Source organism: Lutjanus erythropterus, chromosome 8, assembly GCF_056507025.1.
Source record: "Lutjanus erythropterus isolate fLutEry1 chromosome 8, fLutEry1.hap2, whole genome shotgun sequence".
Classification (NCBI taxonomy): Eukaryota; Metazoa; Chordata; class Actinopteri; order Lutjaniformes; family Lutjanidae; genus Lutjanus; species Lutjanus erythropterus.
Genome location: NC_139324.1, coordinates 32359537 through 32380699, shown reverse-complemented (window position 1 = coordinate 32380699; position 21163 = coordinate 32359537). Strand labels below are relative to the sequence as shown.

General features: G+C 39.6%; 1 protein-coding gene across 2 annotated transcripts in view; it reads left to right on the top strand.

Moving 5' to 3' along the window:
• Positions 1-21163, top strand: part of vwc2l (von Willebrand factor C domain containing 2 like) — a 41730-nt gene that overhangs the window by 13160 nt on the left and 7407 nt on the right. For both annotated transcript variants that reach the window (XM_084724110.1, XM_084724109.1), the window contains exon 3: positions 15450-15579. In XM_084724110.1, the coding sequence (XP_084580236.1) occupies positions 15450-15579 (130 nt within the window). The remainder of the gene's footprint in view (positions 1-15449; positions 15580-21163) is intronic.

The window sequence follows — 21163 nt, the reverse complement described above, 5'->3', positions numbered from 1 at the left end:
GTGCCAAAGGTACACCCAATAAATTTTAGACATCTTGAGCAATTTCTACTGTAGAGGAAAATAATGTTAATTGATTAATTTGCACATAATTTCACTGCTAAAAAATGCAGCCCTAATACTTAATTTCTACTCACCTTACCTTAAATCCCCACAAGACAGCTACTAATCTATCCAGCAGCTTTAAGGCCTACGACTGAGTAGAGCTCACATGTTGAGGCAATTTCGTTTTCAGAGAACAACACATTGCTTTTAAAAACTCTGCACCTATCATAGATGATAGAAATTGGTTTGTAATTTTTCTGCTTTTGTAACTTTTAATTGTTCTCTCAACACAACAAAAGTCTCTACAGAACATGATGTACCGTAATTATAGAAACGTACTGTGAAAGCACGTGTGCAGTTACAACAATGATTTAAAAACAGCATGCACACACACACACACACACACGGAGCTGCCTACACATCACACACAACAGTAATTAGTGACTGCGCTTTTCAGCACTGACACCTATGAGACAAAACAGCTATAAAAGCTGTAAAAATGATTGCTTAAATTGATTTTCCTTTCCAATCTGCCAGAGGCAACAAGGGTCCTAATTAGAAGAAATTATTAAGTGCAAACAATTAGGCCACAAAGAATTTTCAAACAAGTTTTTTTTTTCTGGTTTGAACTTCCTTCTACTTAAATTATCCTTGTGCAAGTATCAAGGGTGTTTTTAGCTTTCATCTCCCACTCATCCACTAGTCTTGCCTCCTCCCTCTCTCTGTATTCCCTGACCACCGGTAAAATATTGTTTTGACTTGGACAACAGCAGCATGCAGCTTGACTGTCAACCCATTCCCGTCACTCCTATTAACCGCATGGGTGAAATTCCTGTGACCCTGTTGTGCAGCCTCAGAGTATTTCACATTACCATTTGCCCCGCTGAAGGTTATTTGACTATTCATTGCTTCCCTGCCCCGTCTCCACTTGTCTCAGAGTGGGAGTGAAAAGCATGACAGCTGATTCACTCTAATACCCAGCCAATAAGACGGGGACGACCGGAGACTATTCCTTCACCAAAACATCTGGCAGCATGTCTAAATTTGGTGCTGGTGCTCCGTTTTCTTTTGTGAGTCTGGGCTGAGGCATGACTGATCCTCTTCACGGAAGACCTCACACAAAAGGACGCACTGAGAGCACCAGGCGCCACTGAATATATTGAAGGAATATCCAATGTGTCCATATAGGTACATGGAGTAGTTTTCTTTTTCAAATGACATTTTTTAATATACTGGTGCCTGTGAAGCACCTACACTCGCAGGTTTCCACCTGAGCTGCTTTACAGGTCAATCCTCCAGGATAACCAACAGAGAAATGCCACTTCTGCTTTGAAATTATTTCTTTTTAAAGGCCAGTTGTGATAGTGAATAAACAGCACTGTCTCTCACAGTCGGTCCTCTAGTTTGTACGTGACAGTTTCTTACAATTGGTGACACACATTCCTCTATAATGAGTCCACCTTTTCAAAAGTCCTTCACACAGTTCTTACAATGGAAATGCAGCTCAGCCCGAGAAATATCAGACCCAGCCGCTCATGCCACCAAAACACGCAATACACATCTCAGGACCTAACTAAGGATAATATTACTGATTTATCATAAACAAAGGTGCAACTGACCGAAAAGAATGTCACTTCTTTATTACACAGATAATGTAACCTTACAGCGAGAAAAGAATAAAAAAATGCTGCAACGTTTTTTTTACATAGAATACTTCCAAGTGCACACAATGAAACTACAGTAATTCCAGTAATACAATACAAAAAGAGGTTTCTCATTTGAGTGCTGATCTCTGCCAGGCAACCCAAAAAGAATATTTGAATGTCACCCCTTTGTAATCTTACATGTAACTACTTATATGAAAGTAGTCACTCTCCAGCACTGCTAGTATCCTTTTAGACATTTTTGTTGAATGGTGTCATAATGAGCGTATGATTTCTTGACTTATCGCAAAAACATAGGTCCAAGTGGGCATTTGTACCAATTTTTTTAAAAATTCCTTCATCTCCCTTAAATACTGCATTCATAAGAATGAGACAGACATGAGGTCACAGTGACCTTTGACTTTTGACCTCTGAAGTCTGATCCTTGAGTCCAAGCAAACATTTGTGACAATTTTGAAGGAATTCCCTCAAGGCGTGAGCTTGAGACATCACGTTCACAAGTCTTCTGCATTTGGCCACAAGTTAATCGCCAGTGTCACTTTTGATCAAGTTAGTGATAATAAATATGCAATGTCTGGGTAGACTTTCACAATAAAAGCATAAACATGACTTAGGTAGGTTTAGGAAAAGATCATGTTTTAAAATAAGTATGTTAGTTGCATAAGTTAAGGTAGCGTTATGTCATAACTTACAAAGTCAACACTGAGTATTGGTTTCACATAACTGTAGAAATATCTAAAAGTGGCATTATAAATCAATACATTGTGTTATTTTTTAAAATCTTCAGACATACGTCTTTTTTCATTGAACATAAGTCCATCACCTCACATGTAATATGCAGAATAGATCATTAAGTTATTTTTAAAGATAGATAGATAGATAGATAGATAGATAGATAGATAGATAGATAGATAGATAGATAGATAGATAGATAGATAGATAGATAGATAGATATTAGTAAAGGGGACACCTTTAATCCCTCTCTCTGCAGCTTTTCCCAACAGATTCTGAAACAAGATTCAAAGTGATCAGTAATTATGTCAGTGCAATCTTCCATTAAGGGTTTGGCTCCAAGGTAGAGACCTACATATAAAAACCAACAGTCACTCTGTGAAGCCACTCATTAATGTTGCCAAGACATTTAGTGTTTATCCAGTAATGCTAATTAAAAGGCAAAAGTCTTTTTCTCTGAGGTTCAATTTGAAGATGTGATACAAGTGAAAACTCTCAGGTACCAGGCTTTGAATGAATTGTCACTGCTTTTCTGACTAATTTGTCTTTTGTTTTGGGGCTTGTATTGAGTGATTTTAGTGCTTTCAAAACTGGCTGCTTTTGTACGTTGCACTTGCATGACTGATCTGAAGTTTAGAAATGTTTGTCTGCGGTTTCAGAGATGATAGTAGCTGCAAGCAATTGGAGCCACTCGTTGGTGAATGTTTGGGTTTAGTCAGGTTTAATTCGTCCCTCACACAATTAAACACAACCTTCTATTACTAGTAACAAAACGCGCTTCAACAAAATAACCCCGCCACTATCCATCTGCGCCTGCGGCCATTTCATATAGTGGGAGCTGGCGACCCTGCACACATATTTAGCGGGAAAAAAGCTATCAGCAGTCATTGTGAGCAGCTGGGACTGAGAGAGTCTACCCCCTGGACAGCAGGGCTGGGTGAAATTGAAATTTAAAGTCTGCGTAAAGAGAATTCAGACATTTGAGCTGAAAACTGTTCAACTGTTGTTCACGATTTCTGTGTTCAGGATTTTTTGGGGTCAGACCTCAAATTTAGCTCGCCGTGGACCCATGGTCCCCTAACACTATAGATAAGCCCCGCAAGCCGACTCACAAACAGTCAGTCACAAATGTACCTCCAGCAACTCTCTCAGTCTAAATCAGCCCAGCAGCTCACTTCAGTTCCAACAACCCAACACAGAAGAAAAAAACATGCTGCATATTGCTTAATGCAGATTTAAAGGGTCCACGGGAGCATCATCTCATGCTGCATTTACTTGCACTTGGACATCAGAGCTGCGCTTGTAAATTTGCAACCAGGCACAAATTTTCATGTATGTATTTTTGAATTACATCATCCAAAACTGGGGTTGCAGGTGGGGTGCCAAGCATATTTTCAGGGAGGCAACTGACACCCCATGCCACCCATCTAGATCAGCCTGTTCTCTCGAGTGAAAGTCCTGTGTTTGTTTGAACGATTTATCCATTCCACCTCGTCTGTCTTGGGCTTTATCACTTTTTATATATTACATCTTCTGACTTCGACAGCACATAAAAACATAACACCAGAGGGATGCCTCCAGAATGATGTTAGAGGGGTACCGACAGTGTCATATTCTGAATCATACGGGCACCGACCAAGTTGCTGTATATGATATATTGAGAGTGAGAACGAGCTGTAAATATACAGAGTTGAGGTGGTGGCTGAGTTTTGAAAGATGTGGTCATTCAATGCATTTTGTGTCAAAGCAATGATAGCATTCTGTTGTGCCGAGTGAAGCAGAGTGTTGAAAAATGCATGTTACCGTGTATAAAAAAACTGTAATGCAACCTGGATGAAGTGGTACCTGCAAGAGCAAGACACAAATTTGGAGAAGAAAAACTCTCAGTATGTCCAGAAGTCAGCTGCCTATTTGTTGTCAGTTACAATGCTGAAAAATGAATGTGAGCAATAAACAAAAAGCCGACTTTTCTTGTTCCTGGCTCACATTAATTTTCAAAAATATTGATTGCATCGCCTCAAACCAAATAAGTAATACATTAATTCTTATGTTGAATTTAATTTTGCTTTATTCCTACAATTCATCAGCTCACATTTTAGACAATGCATTTGCAAAGAAAAACAAATGAAAGGTTTAGCAGACTTGCTCCTGCAGCACTAATGTGTATTTTAAGGACTATATGATGTCTAATCGTCTCCTTCTCTGTCCTTTTAAGATATTAATATGCCTTATGGGGGAGCTGGGAAACTCTGTCTGTGCCATATGCAGACTCTAGTGAAACTGTCTAATTGCTCCCATTGTTATGTTTTAGAGGGATGTCCTTGCTGTATGTTTGGCAGCCGATCAAATATTAATAAAAAATTAGTGTGAGCTGGATCCTTACCATCCACTTAACTAATTGTCCTGCTCCTACAGAGAATTTCTGTTTGTGCTTTTACCCATAATTAGATACTTCAAACTAACATGTAATCGACCATCCGCCGGGAAGTAAAGACTCTGTTAAGGAGAAGAATGTTATGTTGTTTTTACGAGCAGAGAAAGCAGTAATAGCTATTAGATGGATGCTTTTGTGATGATCGTGTTCATAGACGCTTTAATGAAGGTCATCAGACCTGAACTGCACAGAGAGGATCAATTAGTTGTTCTCGCATTAGTCGCACATTTACATAGACACTAGTATCCTGATTTAAGTCTTATTCTTCAGGTTATGAAATTTGCATGTACTATAACAGCCCTGGTTACTCATTATTTTTGTTTCTGGCTGCCATGACTCTGCTGTATTCTCATTTTATCAGCAGTAATAAAGGATGAGAGTTCATCCTCTGTGTTAGAGGGTCAGAATTTCTGTTCTGTTTCAAATACATGGTGCAGACGTGACCATCAGACTGGCTTCAGGGAGGAAATTCTCAGAGAAACTCCTCTTTTTGCATTTTTTATATGGGATGGAAATAAAGTAATGTTGGTTCAGTGCATCAATCAAAGGTCTGTAAAGCAGGAAGCCTTTCATAATAAGGATGTGAGTCTCTTCGTCCTTCTGGTCAGACTCTGGGACGATGTTTGAATTCAGGGTCATTACTACCATGCAGCTTCTCAGATTTCACCACATTCTCCAGCCATGTGTAGACCATGTCCATGTTTTACTGACTAATACCTAAATGACTCAAGTTGAGGACGTTTGCAGAATGTGATTAAGTTGATGCCACATTACCTCAGGTTCTACTCCAGCTCGGGCCGTCACAATATCAGATTTTTATTTATTCAAGTTAATTAAACTTACAATGAATTTTCCAATATTGATTTCCAGAACATTTCAGAACTTACAAACATGAGTTCCTCTAACTTGAAGAATTTTGACTTACGATGAGTTGAATGAAGGTGCTGTACAAAGTTCAGCAAACTCATTAAATTAAGTTTCTGAAGAAACATGATTAGCATATTAGCAGATTCCCCAGTGGGGGAGAAAGTTAAAATTGAGACTCTTTTTTTAAAGATTGAAGAATGATAAAAAACAAAACAAAACAAAAAAATCACTGGGAGCAGATTCACACATTGTCTTTGTGCCAATGCAGGAACAAAGTAGCTCTAACAGGAGCAGCTGCAGCTGGAAATTGTTGTGTGAAATTAAATGTGAACCGAAGAATTGACTTTTCAAACTGAGAAAATGTAAAAGTAAATCAAATTTGACTTTAATGATCATCACTGTTACTGAATAGTTAGTCCAACTTAACATCTTGAGCTTTTTGTACAATAATATCAAGTTTACATGTCTTTTCAAAACACATGAACTTGTCTTCACGATTTATTGCAAAATGACATCGACTTGTCTTTTTAAATTCAGTCAAGTTAAAATTTAAAGGCAGGCCAGACACTAACTTTAAAACGACTAGTATATGTTTAGTGTGGAAAAACTGCAAAATAATGCGACCAGTCAAATTTATCTTCTACTGCATTTGTTGTGCATTTTGTCTCTTCTGCAAGTGTAGAGAGGGGGGGAGAGAGTCTGTGACCATAACTGTACAAAAGTGTACAAAAATGGATAGTGACAAGATGCGTGTGGGTGGGGGAGGAGCAGGGTGAAGGAGGAAAGGCGAGGGTAGAAAGAATCAAAAATGACTTAAAAGCATACAGTATGTTTAAGAGGTGCTGGATTATTTACGTGATGTTGTCATATGTGTATTATTAACATGATATCAATATCGCATGCTTTGAATATCATGGTTATCTGCAATAATGTGACACCACTAATGCCAGCTAACATATTAGGCTTCTCAAAAAATGGTTTAAGCACTTATCCAGGTTTCTGAAACCAGAATAATAAGAATAATAATGTTTACATTTGCAAAAACGTATGACTGGTATTCTACAAAATAATAACAGGGATATTAATGTGCACATAAACACACTAAGTGAGATTGGCCACCATTTAAAGACTACAATAAACACACAGTATGAAGCTCATTATTGCAAACTACCGTTGCTTCAATTCCCTGATGAGACATATTTATTATTAGCAAACATAATCTTTACTGAACCTGGGTTTCTGCTGCTGGTAGTGTCAATTTAAAATAAGGTATAACTGCTGTTATATCTTGCCCAAGGTTAAGGCACTTCCTCTGCACTCAACCCAGAAAGCTCAGGGACAACAAAGCTAAGAAAGCTTTATATATCTAATTACCTGTACCAAGACGAAGCCAAATACCCTGCTGGAGAGAGGAGCAGAATCATAAACCTGAAATGCAGCCGTGACATCATGAATCGAGACGCAGCCCTTTTATGCTCCACCACTGACCCTGAGTCCCACCTTGCCTGCCCCGGCAGATTAAGTCTGTCAGCTCGACAAAATGTAGCCCATCCTCCATATGTATGAGACAACATCTCGCTGTTTAATTGGTACATTTCCGCTCCAACTCGTCCACCTCTCTGTCACCAAACTGACAGAGAGGTGGATAACTACAGTATAGCTGTGTTTAACTCTGTGACAGGGAATTTTTTTTGACGTGGTTTATTTACATGAGGGGACCGGTGAGGGTATGAGAGGAATTTCTGGTAAAGCTTTACATGACGGCCCACAACGTACAGCGTACAACTGTGATGTTTTAATGCACATAAAGCTGAACTTCAGGTTTCTGAAGTCCGCTGCAGATACAAGTACAATGTTGTATTCCATACTGTAAGTTTACATCATATACAGTAAAATATTACCGAAATGGTGTGTAGAGGAGGTCAACAATGGCTCTTCTGCTTTCATAAACTCGCTAAGTTTGATGTAGGTTGACTCTCTTATACAAACTGTGTATTGAATCAATATTAGCATTGTCCCTCAACATTTGGATGGAGGTCTAAATATGAAATCCAACAATGCACTGGCAAAAACAGTGAGCATGAGCAGCCAAATGTAGGAGTCCAGCAGAGTAGCCTGTCTCTTTTGTACCACGGTCAGGTGGTGAAGAGGGCAAATTCCATCCTGTCTGGCTACACCCACCCGCCTCATCAAGAGTTTCAGTCCTTACCCTCTGGCAGCCGCTGCAGATTCCCCTCACAAACAAACAAACAAACAAACAAACATGCATTCATCCCCGCAGCCATTATCCTCCTTAATGCAGGAAACAGGAGATAGCCGGCTCATCTTGACTCTGTAGTTCTAGAAAGATATTTTGTTTATATGTTGCTGTCGCTGGACAACTTGTTTATATTTTCTAATGCTATGCTGGTCATATATTATGCAGAGGTTTGCCAGCTTAGTCATCAGTGTTTTAGTTGTTGTTCTTTGATGTTTATGCCGTCCTTTGATGCCACGCTGAATCTGTTACCCCTTCATTTGTTACTCTTAATGTTTCCTTTTGTCATCCATGTGTGTTTCTAATGTTGCACTTAATGCTGCAAAGTCAACTGCCCGTTGGCTACAAATAAAGTTGAACCTGAACTTGAAACAAACAAAGTTAGAACACAAATGCAAACAACAGTTATTTAGGAACTGTGCTGCCCTCATTTTGTCATCATCTGTGCTCCTCCAATGACACCTTGGAGTATATGCTAATTTTGAAAAGAAAAAAAAAAAAAAAAAATTCTGAAAATGGAGTGTCTATTTGCACCAGGGAGAGATTCCACACACAAGAGGGTTTTGAGTCCTGTCCTTGGAGACAAGGACGAGAGTTTTGTGTGAAAATGTGAAATCTGTTATTAGACTTAGTTAGTTTTTGGTATTACTTTCAATTTTCAGTCACAGTTTGGTTAGGTTTGGCAACAAAACTACTTGGTTAGGTTTAAGAAAAGATCATATTTAGAAACTGCTAAGTGGGTGTAGCCATTTTGGCTGTTTAAGTTACAAATACTAAGCTCTATACACCTGGGTGCAAATGGCCACATTAGCTATTCCATCCTGGGTGCAAATAGTATCTGCCTTTATAAAATTCTATAAACTTCTAATTTTGTTGCACAGTAGGTCATATTGTGCAGAATAGGTATCTGTTAGTTCCTTATTCACTTCACATATATTTTTTCTGAACCTACATGCACATATCGGTGCTTACTTCACTGATACACCATCAGCTCAAAAAAACTATGCCGTAAATTAGGAAGAAATATGATGCATGTTGGGGGTCGTGTTCTAAAGCATTACTGAATTAATGACAGGAATTTCTAATCAGAGCAGAGTTACAATTTTTGTGTGTACTTCAAGTCCTCCAGTCATTTCAGTGAAGCAACAATAGAAAAGTAAAGGCCTTGAGATGTGCTCTACATCATGAAGCAGCAGCTTTGAAATATGCAACAGACACAATAAATGAGCAGACAGAATCGATCATCATTAACATCACTAAGAGTGTGAATCTTTTAAAGCAGAGATACAGAATACAGCTTTTAATACCAGAACACAAACAAGTCACAGAGATTTCCACACTTAAATGCAGCCACTGTTCTCGCACTTATTCATTTCCTTTTCGTTGCCTTTTATAAACATCATATCTGATAGATGTTTTCACACCCAAAGTTTTAATCCCACTAAACATTTGTCTGACACATCTGAGGAAGTACATCTGATAAACAGTTTTATACATTTTCTGCCACAAGAAAGGAAAGCGGAACAACGGGGGGGTGAAACAGTCTTAAGCTGCCTTCAGATGATGAGAAATTTGTTTCTTGGCTTGCCACAAAGCTGGGCGCAGAAACTTGCAGAGGCAAAGTGCAGCACTATACGTCTGCCTGACGTACATCAACATCTAAGCTAACTTTAGTACTGAATTTAGCTTAGTTCGGGTGCTACTGTTCTCCCCATAAGAAAATAATGGTACAGCCCGTGCAGAGCTATTTTACCACTCATCATATTGGAGATCTTTAGTTTCATGTCTGAATTGTCTTATCTTTTGCTGCAGTTAAGTGTTTGATTTAAGCATGACTTTGTAAATTTCTACATACAGATCGTTTGAAGTTCAGGAAGTAAGGCAACAATCAGAGAATGGGTTGTGCACTCGCTTTCCCCGTGACTGCCGCCCCCCCTTCTTAATGTTGCTCATATTCAATTTGTGGCTGCAGTGCATCCAGACTGCCACAAATTCCATTAAAAATACAAGCATGGCCACTTCCCATTTTGTGACACTTAATGCATCCTGGCAAAATTGGCTGATAAAAGCATCCAGTATTACTACAGCCGTTTCACTTATCTCCACACGAAACTGGATTATGAACAGTGGAGCTGTTGTTGTTGCGGCTACAATTCAGTTGTAGTAGATTGAAACAGAGCAAACTTTGTGCATTTGGGGTGTTTGATGGCATAATGCCAAAATAATGATTAATGCAAGAGCAAATTAACCAGCATTTAAAGGAGCAGTCCAACATTCTGGGATATGGATATAGTTTCTTTGTTGCCAAGAGTTGGATAAGAAGTTTGATACCACTCTTATATCTGTACAGTAAATATGTCGCTGGAGCCAGTTTGATATAGAGTGGACACAGGGTGGAAAAGCTTGCCTGGCTCTGTCCAACGGGAGTGACATGTGCCTACAGCACCTCTAAAGCTCACTAATCAACACAATATAACTTGTTTTTTTTTTTAATCGTTCAATAACCAGACTGTACAAAAAGCACTGCCATTTTATGGGGAGTTTATGTAGAGTCTAGTTCTTGATTTTGACTAGTAACTTCCTTCCTCTGCTGGTTACTTAGCAACTAAACAAACCAGAAATGATGTGTTAATTAACTAGCTTTAGAAATGCTGGTAGACCTTTGGATGGGGCGAGGCTGTTTCCTCCCATTTCCATACTGCAGATTTCATGCTAAAGGGCGTAACACACCCACAAACTTTTCATGGTCAAGGCAAACCAAAAGACAAGTCAACATGTCAGGGAAAACTTGTATTGATAGCCTTGCAAAATAGTCTATAACAAATTTAACCAACAGAGGCGATGTGTAGCTTACTAGCCAATCAGAGTGTGGGTGGGGAAAAAATTAGGCAGCAATTAATCAGGGCTTCTAATAATTCCCATCATCCAGCCACTGCATGAATGGCAAAAACTGGGGTTCACTTTGACAGCAGGCTTTTAAAGAAATTCTTTTCAGGGTAGAATGTGCGTCTGTATTGGGACATGAGTACGTATAGTAAATTAAAATTTCATTCAAAAGCTTTTGGAACTGCTAGACAATACCATGTCAGTGACACGTTTTACCTCACCTAGTTGTGAAAGGTTTTATTTCACGTGATGGTTGCACTTTGGTTAGGTCTGGGCACCAAAACTACTTGGTAAGGTTCAGGAAAAGATCATAGTTTGGCAGTGGTGGATTGGCCATCAGGACCACTAGGATGATTCCCAGTGGCCTGTTAAGCTGATTGGCCTGTAGTGTCAAGCCAGCGCTAAAAGATACCAAATGAAACAAAGAAAAAAACAACTCTAGACAATTTACAGGCCCTAGGGACTGCAAACCTCCCACCTGCTTTTAACCTGTTTGTGTGACCTCCGTCTGTCATCACATGCGATCGGTAGCACGCACGAAGATACACATCAACACAACTTTCAGTCAGTGCATGGAGTGTGCATGGCTGAGCAGTGTGGAGAAAAAGTGGACATCACTGTAGAAAGACAGAATGAGAGAAAGAGGAAAAGATCGAGATGAGATGGAGCCTGTGAGGAAAGTGGTGCTGCTAAATGCTATAAAATTACAGATATCTACACGAGCAAGGAACTCGGTTGTCGTTTAAAGGGGAAAACAACATACTAACCGCCCTCAGCACATACCCACTTCCTTTCCCGAGTTGTTTGTATGTTTTAGAAAACATCATCATGCGCTGTAGGAAAGCAGGAGATGTGTACGCATGGAAATAATCTGGAGAATAAAGAGCTGTTTACTCTCTTCTGTCAGGTGGAATTATCCAGTTATTAGAGCTACCAGAGCTTCATGATGAGAAACACAAGCCCAATCAGAGCTCGGAGGAAGTGCTAGGTGCAAAACAAACACTACAAAATTGCACAGACATTATAGATATAAATATTTATTCGTGATGCTTTAATTATGTAAGTGCAATTGACTAACCCTTGAGACTGAAGGCTGCTTTTAACTATTTTGGATGCTTTTTTTGTTTGTCTTTTTTTATCTAAAAGCAAAAGGTATGTTCCTGGCATAAACTGTAAACAGAAAAAAATGTTTCAACAAAACACATGCAGTAAATTCGATCTTTTGTCAGTGGAATGAATGTGGAGATTAGCCTGGACTGATGTTAGATTCCCATCTTGGATTATAATATGTTGTATGCTCTGTATTGGGTTAAAATAAGTATTTCCTTAAAACAATCAATATTTAGTACTGGTTTCCAAAGGGAAAATCCAGTGTTCAGCCCTCCCATCCACTCCAACAACACTCCCTGTGTGGATTTACATATGTTCATCCTTTGCATCCATCATTATCGCCCCCTGCTGGTACTACATGTTCTCACACCTGTAATTTGTCACATGTAGGCAAGGAAAACATGACACTGACACAGGGCTGCACAGGAAAACCTGTCAACTTGTCATTGCACTTATTCATTTCCATCTAAGGAGTCTGATTTTTCAAAAAATATACTGAGAACTTTTTCTCGTCCTCTATAAACATGATATCTAAGAGATGTTTTCACATCAAAAATTTTAATCCCACCAAACAGTCGTCTGACATCTGAGGAAATACATCTGATAAATAGTTTATTTTCTACCACGAGACGGAAAAGTTGAATAATAGGAGGTAAAACAGTCTTAAGCTGCTTTCAGATGATAAGAAATTTGCTGTTGGCTCACTGCACAGTAGGGTACAAAGACTTAGAGATGCAGAATGCAGTGCTATACGTCTGCCTTGTGTACATAGCTAAGCTAACTTTAGCACCGGATTTAGCTAAATTTGTATGCAGAGTCACAAATCTGGTAGCTCCACCTGACTCCAAACATTACGTTATGTTTTACTTTTCCTGATGGGATTATAGTATGTTTTTAATGTTGTGATCTAAAGTTCAGGAAACTCTGAGACACTTTTCTTTTTATACTACGTATGTTCGTCCTTTGCTCCCGTCATTATTGTCCCCTGTTGGTGCTGCACATGCATATGCACATGTACTTTTCATGGTCAGGTGAGGCAAAATGTGACACTGACACGGTATCCTCAACACGAATTTAGGAAACCAGAATATATACTAATGGAGGATCTCACAGGAAAACCCATGAACGTTTCGGAGGATTGGTTTCATAATGCCATTTAACATTAAATTCACCAGCATGCACCAAAAGGCAGATCACTTTGTCTGTCCACCGAGGTCAGACAAAGTAAGAGCTGATCCATTTTTCCTGAAACCTCCTCCTCAACCATACAGTGTATTTTTGAGTGGTGGGCTGTGCATCTCGCTTCCAGATTAAACTGCTGAGATGTCCACAAAAATCCCTGACTTTACTGAAATGGACTATGGATGATTAGAGTATAATGCATGCATTTCATGTTAGGGCTGGGCAATATATCAGTATTATATCAATATCTTGATATGATGGAATTTCCTGAATTTACCAGAATTTTCTAGCCGCTTTAGCTGCTCTATTATTTACCAAAAATCTCATTGTGTTAATATTTTGGGACAGCACCAGTAGTCATGATGATATTGTCACAATGTCAATATCAAGGCATTAGATAAAAAATCCCAGCCCTGTTTCATGTCACGTTGAGGGGCCACAAAAAATGTTTCTGCGGGCCGTCACTGGCCTGTGGGCCACACTTTGAGAACCCCTGCTCTAGTGGACTGGGGTGTTTATTACATGCTTCAGTGTGATAGTGGGCTGGTATTTACTTTACAGACTTGTGAGTGGTATCAATCTCCTCATTTACCCCTCAGTCAGAATATTATTTTAAAAATGTAAACAGCAATATTAAGTAAAGCACATTATCCGTCACCTCACTGTCAATGTGATCACAAAGTAGCTTTCGGTTTAAATTGATTTGCATTAAAATATTGACGGCTGCAATTTGGCAAGTTGTGGACTGAATCCTCCAGTTGGGTAACTCACTCAGTTTATCATGAGTCATCTGAGCCATTTTGTTTGGTTGCAGTTGCAGCTCTCCACATACATTGACCTGTCTACCAAGAAAAATCAATATTTTATCAAACTGAAAAAGGGTTATCAAATATGAAACACTTGTACCCTCTAAGGTTGATACAGAGCACTGAGTCGCTGACAGAGCAGACCCTGTGCAGAGAGGCCCTCAAAAGACTGTTTACTATGATGAGCAGAAAGAAAATCTAATATGATGAACAGTTGACCTTTCGTGATTTGGAAACAGTTTGTATTTTTTCACTCCATGTAATTGCATTACAGTTCATTTTCCGGTCAAGAGACTTTGTAAAGATAGAGTCAAGTATGAGGTAGCAGCACAGAGAGCTGCACAGCACTGATTTACATGTTGCAGAGGTGGTGAGATAAGCCTCTGAACTGTTTCCTGAGGCAGACTGCAGCAGAATGCAGCAAAATACTAAATATTATGAATACTACTTTATAGACTCCCTTATTCGTTATTTCTAGTAATTTTATTCAAAGGCAGCTACAGGCTGAGGTTTGTTAAGATGCAAGTGGACTAATAAAACTGGCTTGGTGAATTATTTATTAACTGGCTTCTTTGTTTATGAAGACAGTATGGGATGCATATAATAGGAACACTTTAATTGGAAATATTTGTTGAAATGCATACAAGAGCAGGCTGTTTCTTTAACTCAGTGGATCACAAGATTTTTAAGTCACGACCTCCCAGAATAATCAGGTTGGTGTTGGCAAGTACCCACAAAAAATACATATTGCAGAAACTCAAGATGATATTTGCAAAGCTTGGTGGGAGCTTTGGCAGGGGTGTTTCTAAAGGAGGGGGCTGGGGGGCGGATTGACCACCCCTGAAATCTGATTGGCCACCCCGTTATCTTCAATTATGACTGATTTTCTGTCCAGTGAGAAGTGGAAACCAGCTGTTTGCTAAGTGTTTGAAATGTGCATCGTTTTCTTTGGTATGCAGCCTACTGTTATTTTTTACAAGGTTTATTTATTTAAAGAGACAGTTCACCCCAAACTCAAAAATACATAGTTTTCCTCTTTATCCATCTAGATAATTTGATGTCTGCCTTCACTCATATATAATAGATCTAGATGGCACACTTCTTTCTATTAGAAAGTTCAGTGGATTATCTAAAGAAACTTGGTCATGATTTCTGGAAAAAGGCATTGCTGTTCAGTTTTTTGTTGCTTTAAGGACCACTGGACTAGTGCCATTTAGTTCAATTATACTGGAGAGAAGGCAGACATCTTTATGGCTGATATCTCCGAAACTCAGCAACTCATGTCAAAACGGTATAGATGGGTAAACAGCCCTACAGGACTGAGTAAAAATGTGTATTTTTGTTTTGGGGGTGAACTGTCCCTTTAACTAACCAGCGTTTATCATGTATGGCACAGACGCTCATAAATGTAAAACCTACTGAATCATCTAACCCAGATTCTCCGTTTCTCTTCCCTCTTCTGCCCACAGCCGTCACCCTGTGAATGGTGCCGCTGCGAACCAAATAATGAGGTACACTGTGTGGTGTCCGACTGTGCCGTCCCAGAGTGTGTCAACCCTGTGTACGAGCCGGAGCAGTGCTGCCCCGTCTGTAAAAACGGTAAACACTCATCTCCTCTGGAATTCAACGCACATTCCTTAGAAGTCATTAAATTTTCATTAAACAAGTGACGGCGAGTTTATCTGTGGTATCGCCATTTGATGGCCGCGCCTTTAGAGGATTAGGATGTAATTGATGTTTTATGAATTAAAATTATTACCTTGGGCCCGTTGGACACTAATGAGCAGTACTAGTTTTAATTATAAATGACACACTAAGCAGAGTAAACATTAGCCCATTGATTAAAGGCATGGTAGGAGGGACTAATGGGTCCTCGGAGAGGCTTTTATCTCCCAGTGCCCTGACGCCCTTGTCACACAGAGCCAATCCCTAAATTAGAATTATAGGATTCCAATGGTTCATTGGCTATTTACAAGGCGAGGTGGGAGATTTCCCTTTGCCAGCAACAATCCTGAGGGACAGATGGAGGTTTATGACAAAAGTACAGTAACCGCAATGTTACCCTGACTGGAATGATCAACAGCAAAAAGTGCCTGTGGCTTCCATCAAATGCACTCACACTCAAGATTCTCTGTACTATATATCTATACTATAGAAATAAGGGTTCCAAAAGGGTTATTCCTAAACGGGTTGGGGTTCTAGAACCATTTGCTTCTGAAGAAAGGGTTTGTCAAGGGATCTTTGCAAGACTAAAGAACCCTTTTCATCCAAAGAACTCTTTAGACGAAAGAGTTTTCCAGTGATTTTGAATCCTGGACGAATACTTTTGTCAGAGTTTGTCAAGGGTCCTTGGCTCTCAGTAGAACTCCCTGGGTGGGTTCTAGATAAAACCCTTTGAATATAAAGAGATTCTTGGTAGAATCCCTGTGTGGGTTCTAGAGAAAACCCGCTGGAATATAAAAGGGCTCTTGGCAGAGCCTCCTGGGTAGGTTCTAGATCAAACCCTTGGAATATAGAACTCCCTACATGGGTTCTAGATAAAACCCTTGGAATCTAAAAGGGTTCTTGGTAGAGCCTCCTGGGTGGGTTCTATATAAAAACCTTTGGAATATTAAAAGGTTCTCAGTAGACCAGTACACCATAGAAGGGTCCTTTGTAGAAACCTTTCACAGATGGTTCTGGGTATAACCCAATTTGAAAGGAATCTAAGTCAAACCTTTATAAAAGGTACGCTACAAGGAACCAGAAAGGGTTCTCCAGTGGGGAAGAGCCGAAGAACCCTTTATGGCTCTAGTTAGCGCCTTTATTTCTGCGAGTGGGATCAAAGATTTTTATTTTTTTCCTGTTACACGGCTCAAATGTAAGCCTCAGATAATTTGAGAGATGAAAGAGCAAAGAAAGTTTTCCAGAACTCAAATGAAAACCTGATTAAAAATAAGATGTACCCTCATGATTATATGCCTTGTTATTGCATTGCAGACTTCTCATTATGTTGAGTGTCACACCAGAAAATAGCGAAATTGTTCATGAGTGTGTCTGTTGAAAGAGGGCAAAGCAAATATTCTGAAATATTTTCTCCTTTTCTTTCAAGCAGCAGTTGACCTATAAATGTGAAGAAAAGAATTTAGTTCAAGGCGGATGCTAAATGGCTATTTCACCACATTTTCTTTCACGCTCTCTCTCATTTCCTCCTTATCCCCCTTTGCTTTCTTCGTTTTATTTCAACACACAAACACCCACACTAACAAGGCTGCAGAAGCTGCTAGAAGAGAGCTAATCCAGGCTGACAGGACACAGTGACACCCTTGGCATTTCAGGGTAGGTCTGCCGTTTCTAGGCTCCCCAAGGGTGCCTGGTCAGGCTCTGGCAGACAGATAAATCTCTATGGGAGTGGATGGCTGAGGGCTGCGGGGAGAGGACAATGAAGAATGCTGTTTAGCTCTCATTTTTGGCCAAGGGACAGGCGACTGTGAAAAGAAGACATCCACTTATGTGCTCCGGTTAGACATGCAATTACTGGAAGACGGTCATTTGTCCCTTACTTTACCTGCTGCGAGCGTTTCAAATAATTATGTGAAAGGAGCACAACCCTTTTAACATGTTAATGTGTTTTGTGCACCAGCCGTTCTCACCAGACATGAATAGCAACAGTTCATAGTTTGGTGCGTTGGTCGGGGTGACTGTTTAACCCACTGACATAAATAAAGATGGATGCTGCAGCTCCACTTCCTCCCACTGTACGAAACTGAAGCCAAAATATCACAGATATGAGCGCTGCCTTCTTGCACTGGTGACATCATCAGTCTGTGCAGTAGTGATCAGGGTTGGGGTCAAACTTTTGCGTTCATGCCCATTCTGCTGGCCAAGCTCAGTCAATCATGACATGAAACCTCCTTTTTTATAGCATCAAATACCTAACTAAAAGCATTTTTTTTTTGATAGCTTTAGTTACTAGTTAGCCTACTTTGCAGATTTAGATGATTAAAGGAGAAACATGTTGGTCTGATATGAGATGACTGTACCAGGTCATCAGATATTAAGGAAACATGCTGAGTTGAAATACTTGCTTTGATAACAACAATGCTTCAGCCGGCATATTCTCCTTTCAAATCTCCATTCAAGTGCAGAACATCTGTTTTTATTTTGTTCTGTGTGATTCTACACACCACCACAGTTATTCACTTTACATGAATCTAAATCTAATCCGATGTCGCACATTTTGATTGGCTCTTCTTTTCAAAAGTCAAGCCACTGCAGGACAGGCACTTTTCTAAGATCTGCCTTTTTTTCCAGCAGTTGTGAAGACGGCAGGGAAGTCTGTCATCACGAGGCTCTGTCTGAGGTCAAACTGTGCACGCGTTGATCACGTACAGGGTAACCTGCTTTGTTACCCTACGCCCAACAGGGAAAATTGCGAGCCGAAACATGACGGAAACTACCACAAAGGAAATGCAGCAACAACAAAGACAACCACTTAACTACTGTCTATTGTTTGCCACTGAATCAAGCAGAGGACAAAGCATGGAGACATTTCACATAAGAGGCAGGATAGACATGTTTATTTTTAATATCAAAATTTTAGACGACCTCTCAGCATTGTCAACCTTGGTCACTGTAAAGTTGCTCCACTATTTTGAATTTGGACTGCAGTAACTATTCTTGAAAGCTAGGGTGTTACATATTTCACCTTTGATGCAAAATAGAAATTGACTTTTAAAATGGTGTATTACTGTAGCTTAAGCTGTTTCACCTAAATCAGTTAGCTCAACCTTTACCACCCGCAGTATTTAAGTGGTTTACACACAGATGCATCAATAGGCCTAATTATAATACCATACTATAAATGGGCCACTATGCATAATGAATACCTTTACTTGAGGTGGGCTACTTGAAAGGCATACTGTGCTGGATTTATCTAAAAACAATGTATAGACTCAACCTAAACTGTCAGTATTTGACACTGATACATTTACTTTTTTCTTTTTACCTCACTGAAAGATCAGAGTACTTCTTAGACCACTGCATAAAGTACAGCATAGACGGACGGGCCATAAACCAAAATATTGGACCAATTAAAAGGTGACAAAGTTCCTTAAATTGCCAGCATTTAACCATTTATTTATAAAATAGATGGAAGTGTTGTTTCTAGCACATCATCCACACAAAATATCTTTCGGATATAATGCTCATTTTACAAAATCTTATGTGACTGTATATTTCCAGAGGCAAAGACACACACTCGATATGGATTACTGTATGTCTGCAGGGATGCTCACATTAGACACGGTGTTGTGATTTAAGGGGCATCTGCAGACAGACTCCTCTCGTAGGCCGTTCAACTGTAGTGTCTTCTCACTGCATTTTCACTGTTCCAGCAAAAGGTCTGGCTGAACCCACTCATTCTGAGATAGCTGAAGAAAAGCTTTTGGCTGGTCTAAATTTTTAAAACCACAATCAGAATTGTCAAGGTCTGGTCTAATCGTTAAGGGCTGACATGTTATCAAGGTTTTCCAAGTGGCTGATTTGTCATGGCTCCCATTTATCACTGACTTGGTGATTTGGAGGTTAAAAACCTCTTGATACTCTGGTTACAGTGGGACTAAATGCAGTTTATTTGTGAACATTTTTTAAGGGGATTAATGACTGTTTCATTTTAAGGTAGGTCCTAAACCCCAGTTCCATTAAAGTTGGGACGTTGTGTAAAACATAAATAAAAACACAATGCAATGATCTGCAAAACTGTTTTGACCTATATATAATTGAATGCAATAAAAAAGACAAGATTTTTAACATTCAAATTAATTAACTTTATTGTACAGTCATTCTGAATTTGTCGCCTACAACATGTTACAGGTACAGGTGCGTGTTTACCACTGTGATGCATCGCTTCTTTTAAGAACGCTCAGTAAGTATTTGGGAACTGAGGTTAGTATTAGCGTTGGTAACAATCTAGATGGTCCTTTTCCTCTTTTTCCCAGAGATCACAGCGTCCAGAATTAACAATCTGAAATGTGGACTCAGCAGACCACAGCACAGTTTTCCACTTTGGGTCTGTCCATCTCAGATCGGCCCCAGAAAAGTCAGCAGTGTTTTTGGATGTTTTTGATATATGGCTTTCTTTGATCAGTTTCAGCTTTAAATATCTTGTCTTTGCACTGTATTCAATTGAATATAAGTCAAAGAGTATTTGCGAATCATTGCATCCTGTATTTTTTAATTTACGCAGCCTCCCAACTGTTTTGGAATTGGGGTTTGCACATTTCTGCATCTAAAAGTCTTTTCAAAATGTGGATGTCTTTTGAACCTGCAAATCACCAAATTAATACTTATGGCTGCCAACCTATTGTCAGAGCTTTCCATTAATAGGATGTCGCTTTTTAGCTCATCTGCTTCTTGGTGTTTCACCCTGAAAACAGCAGCAGAGAGCAGGCGGCAGCACAATGGAGCAGTCAGCCAGTGGGAACGCTTATCTCTGAGCTCCACATTCACTGAGTCCGACTGATTCAGCTCTAATCTTTATCATGAATTATATACTGTAAATTCATCAGGGGAAACTTGTAATTATATAATTATTCTGAAGAAAATGATAATGAGAGGTAGTCTGAAAATGGCCAGTGTTTCGTCAGTGTGATAGGATTAAACCATTTATAGATCTGCCATGTCTTATCGGTCTGAAAGCTGTCATTGTGGTTTTTTAACAGACATATCATAGTGTAGCAGTGACACAGAGCTGGCTACGGTGAGGAAACATACAGATTGACATATTCTATGGAGGGTTTGTGAATTAGAGGTTTTTGGCAGGTGAGTTGTTGTGGGAGCATTTCTTACCTCTAGGCAAGAACCATAATCGAATTTGAGCCAAATAGACTGTAATGAGTCCTAATATGCATTCACTCCTTAAGCTGTAGTCAGGGAGAGTATGATGTGCTGAGACAGTTTTGACACAGGACAAACATTTTCTGACTTCACTAAACTTTATTGGCCATGAATTGATCACGGGTGACAGTGTGTCCTTCGAACGGTGACAGGTAGCTGAAACTGTGTCCTTGTGGCTCCAAATCTATCTGGCTATAAACAATCACACTTGGCAGCAGCGCCAGTCACTCTCTTCCCTCATCAACCTCCACTGAGTTTGTCCTGTAACCTGCGCCAGCTGTCCAGAGGCAGATCAATGAGAGTTAAG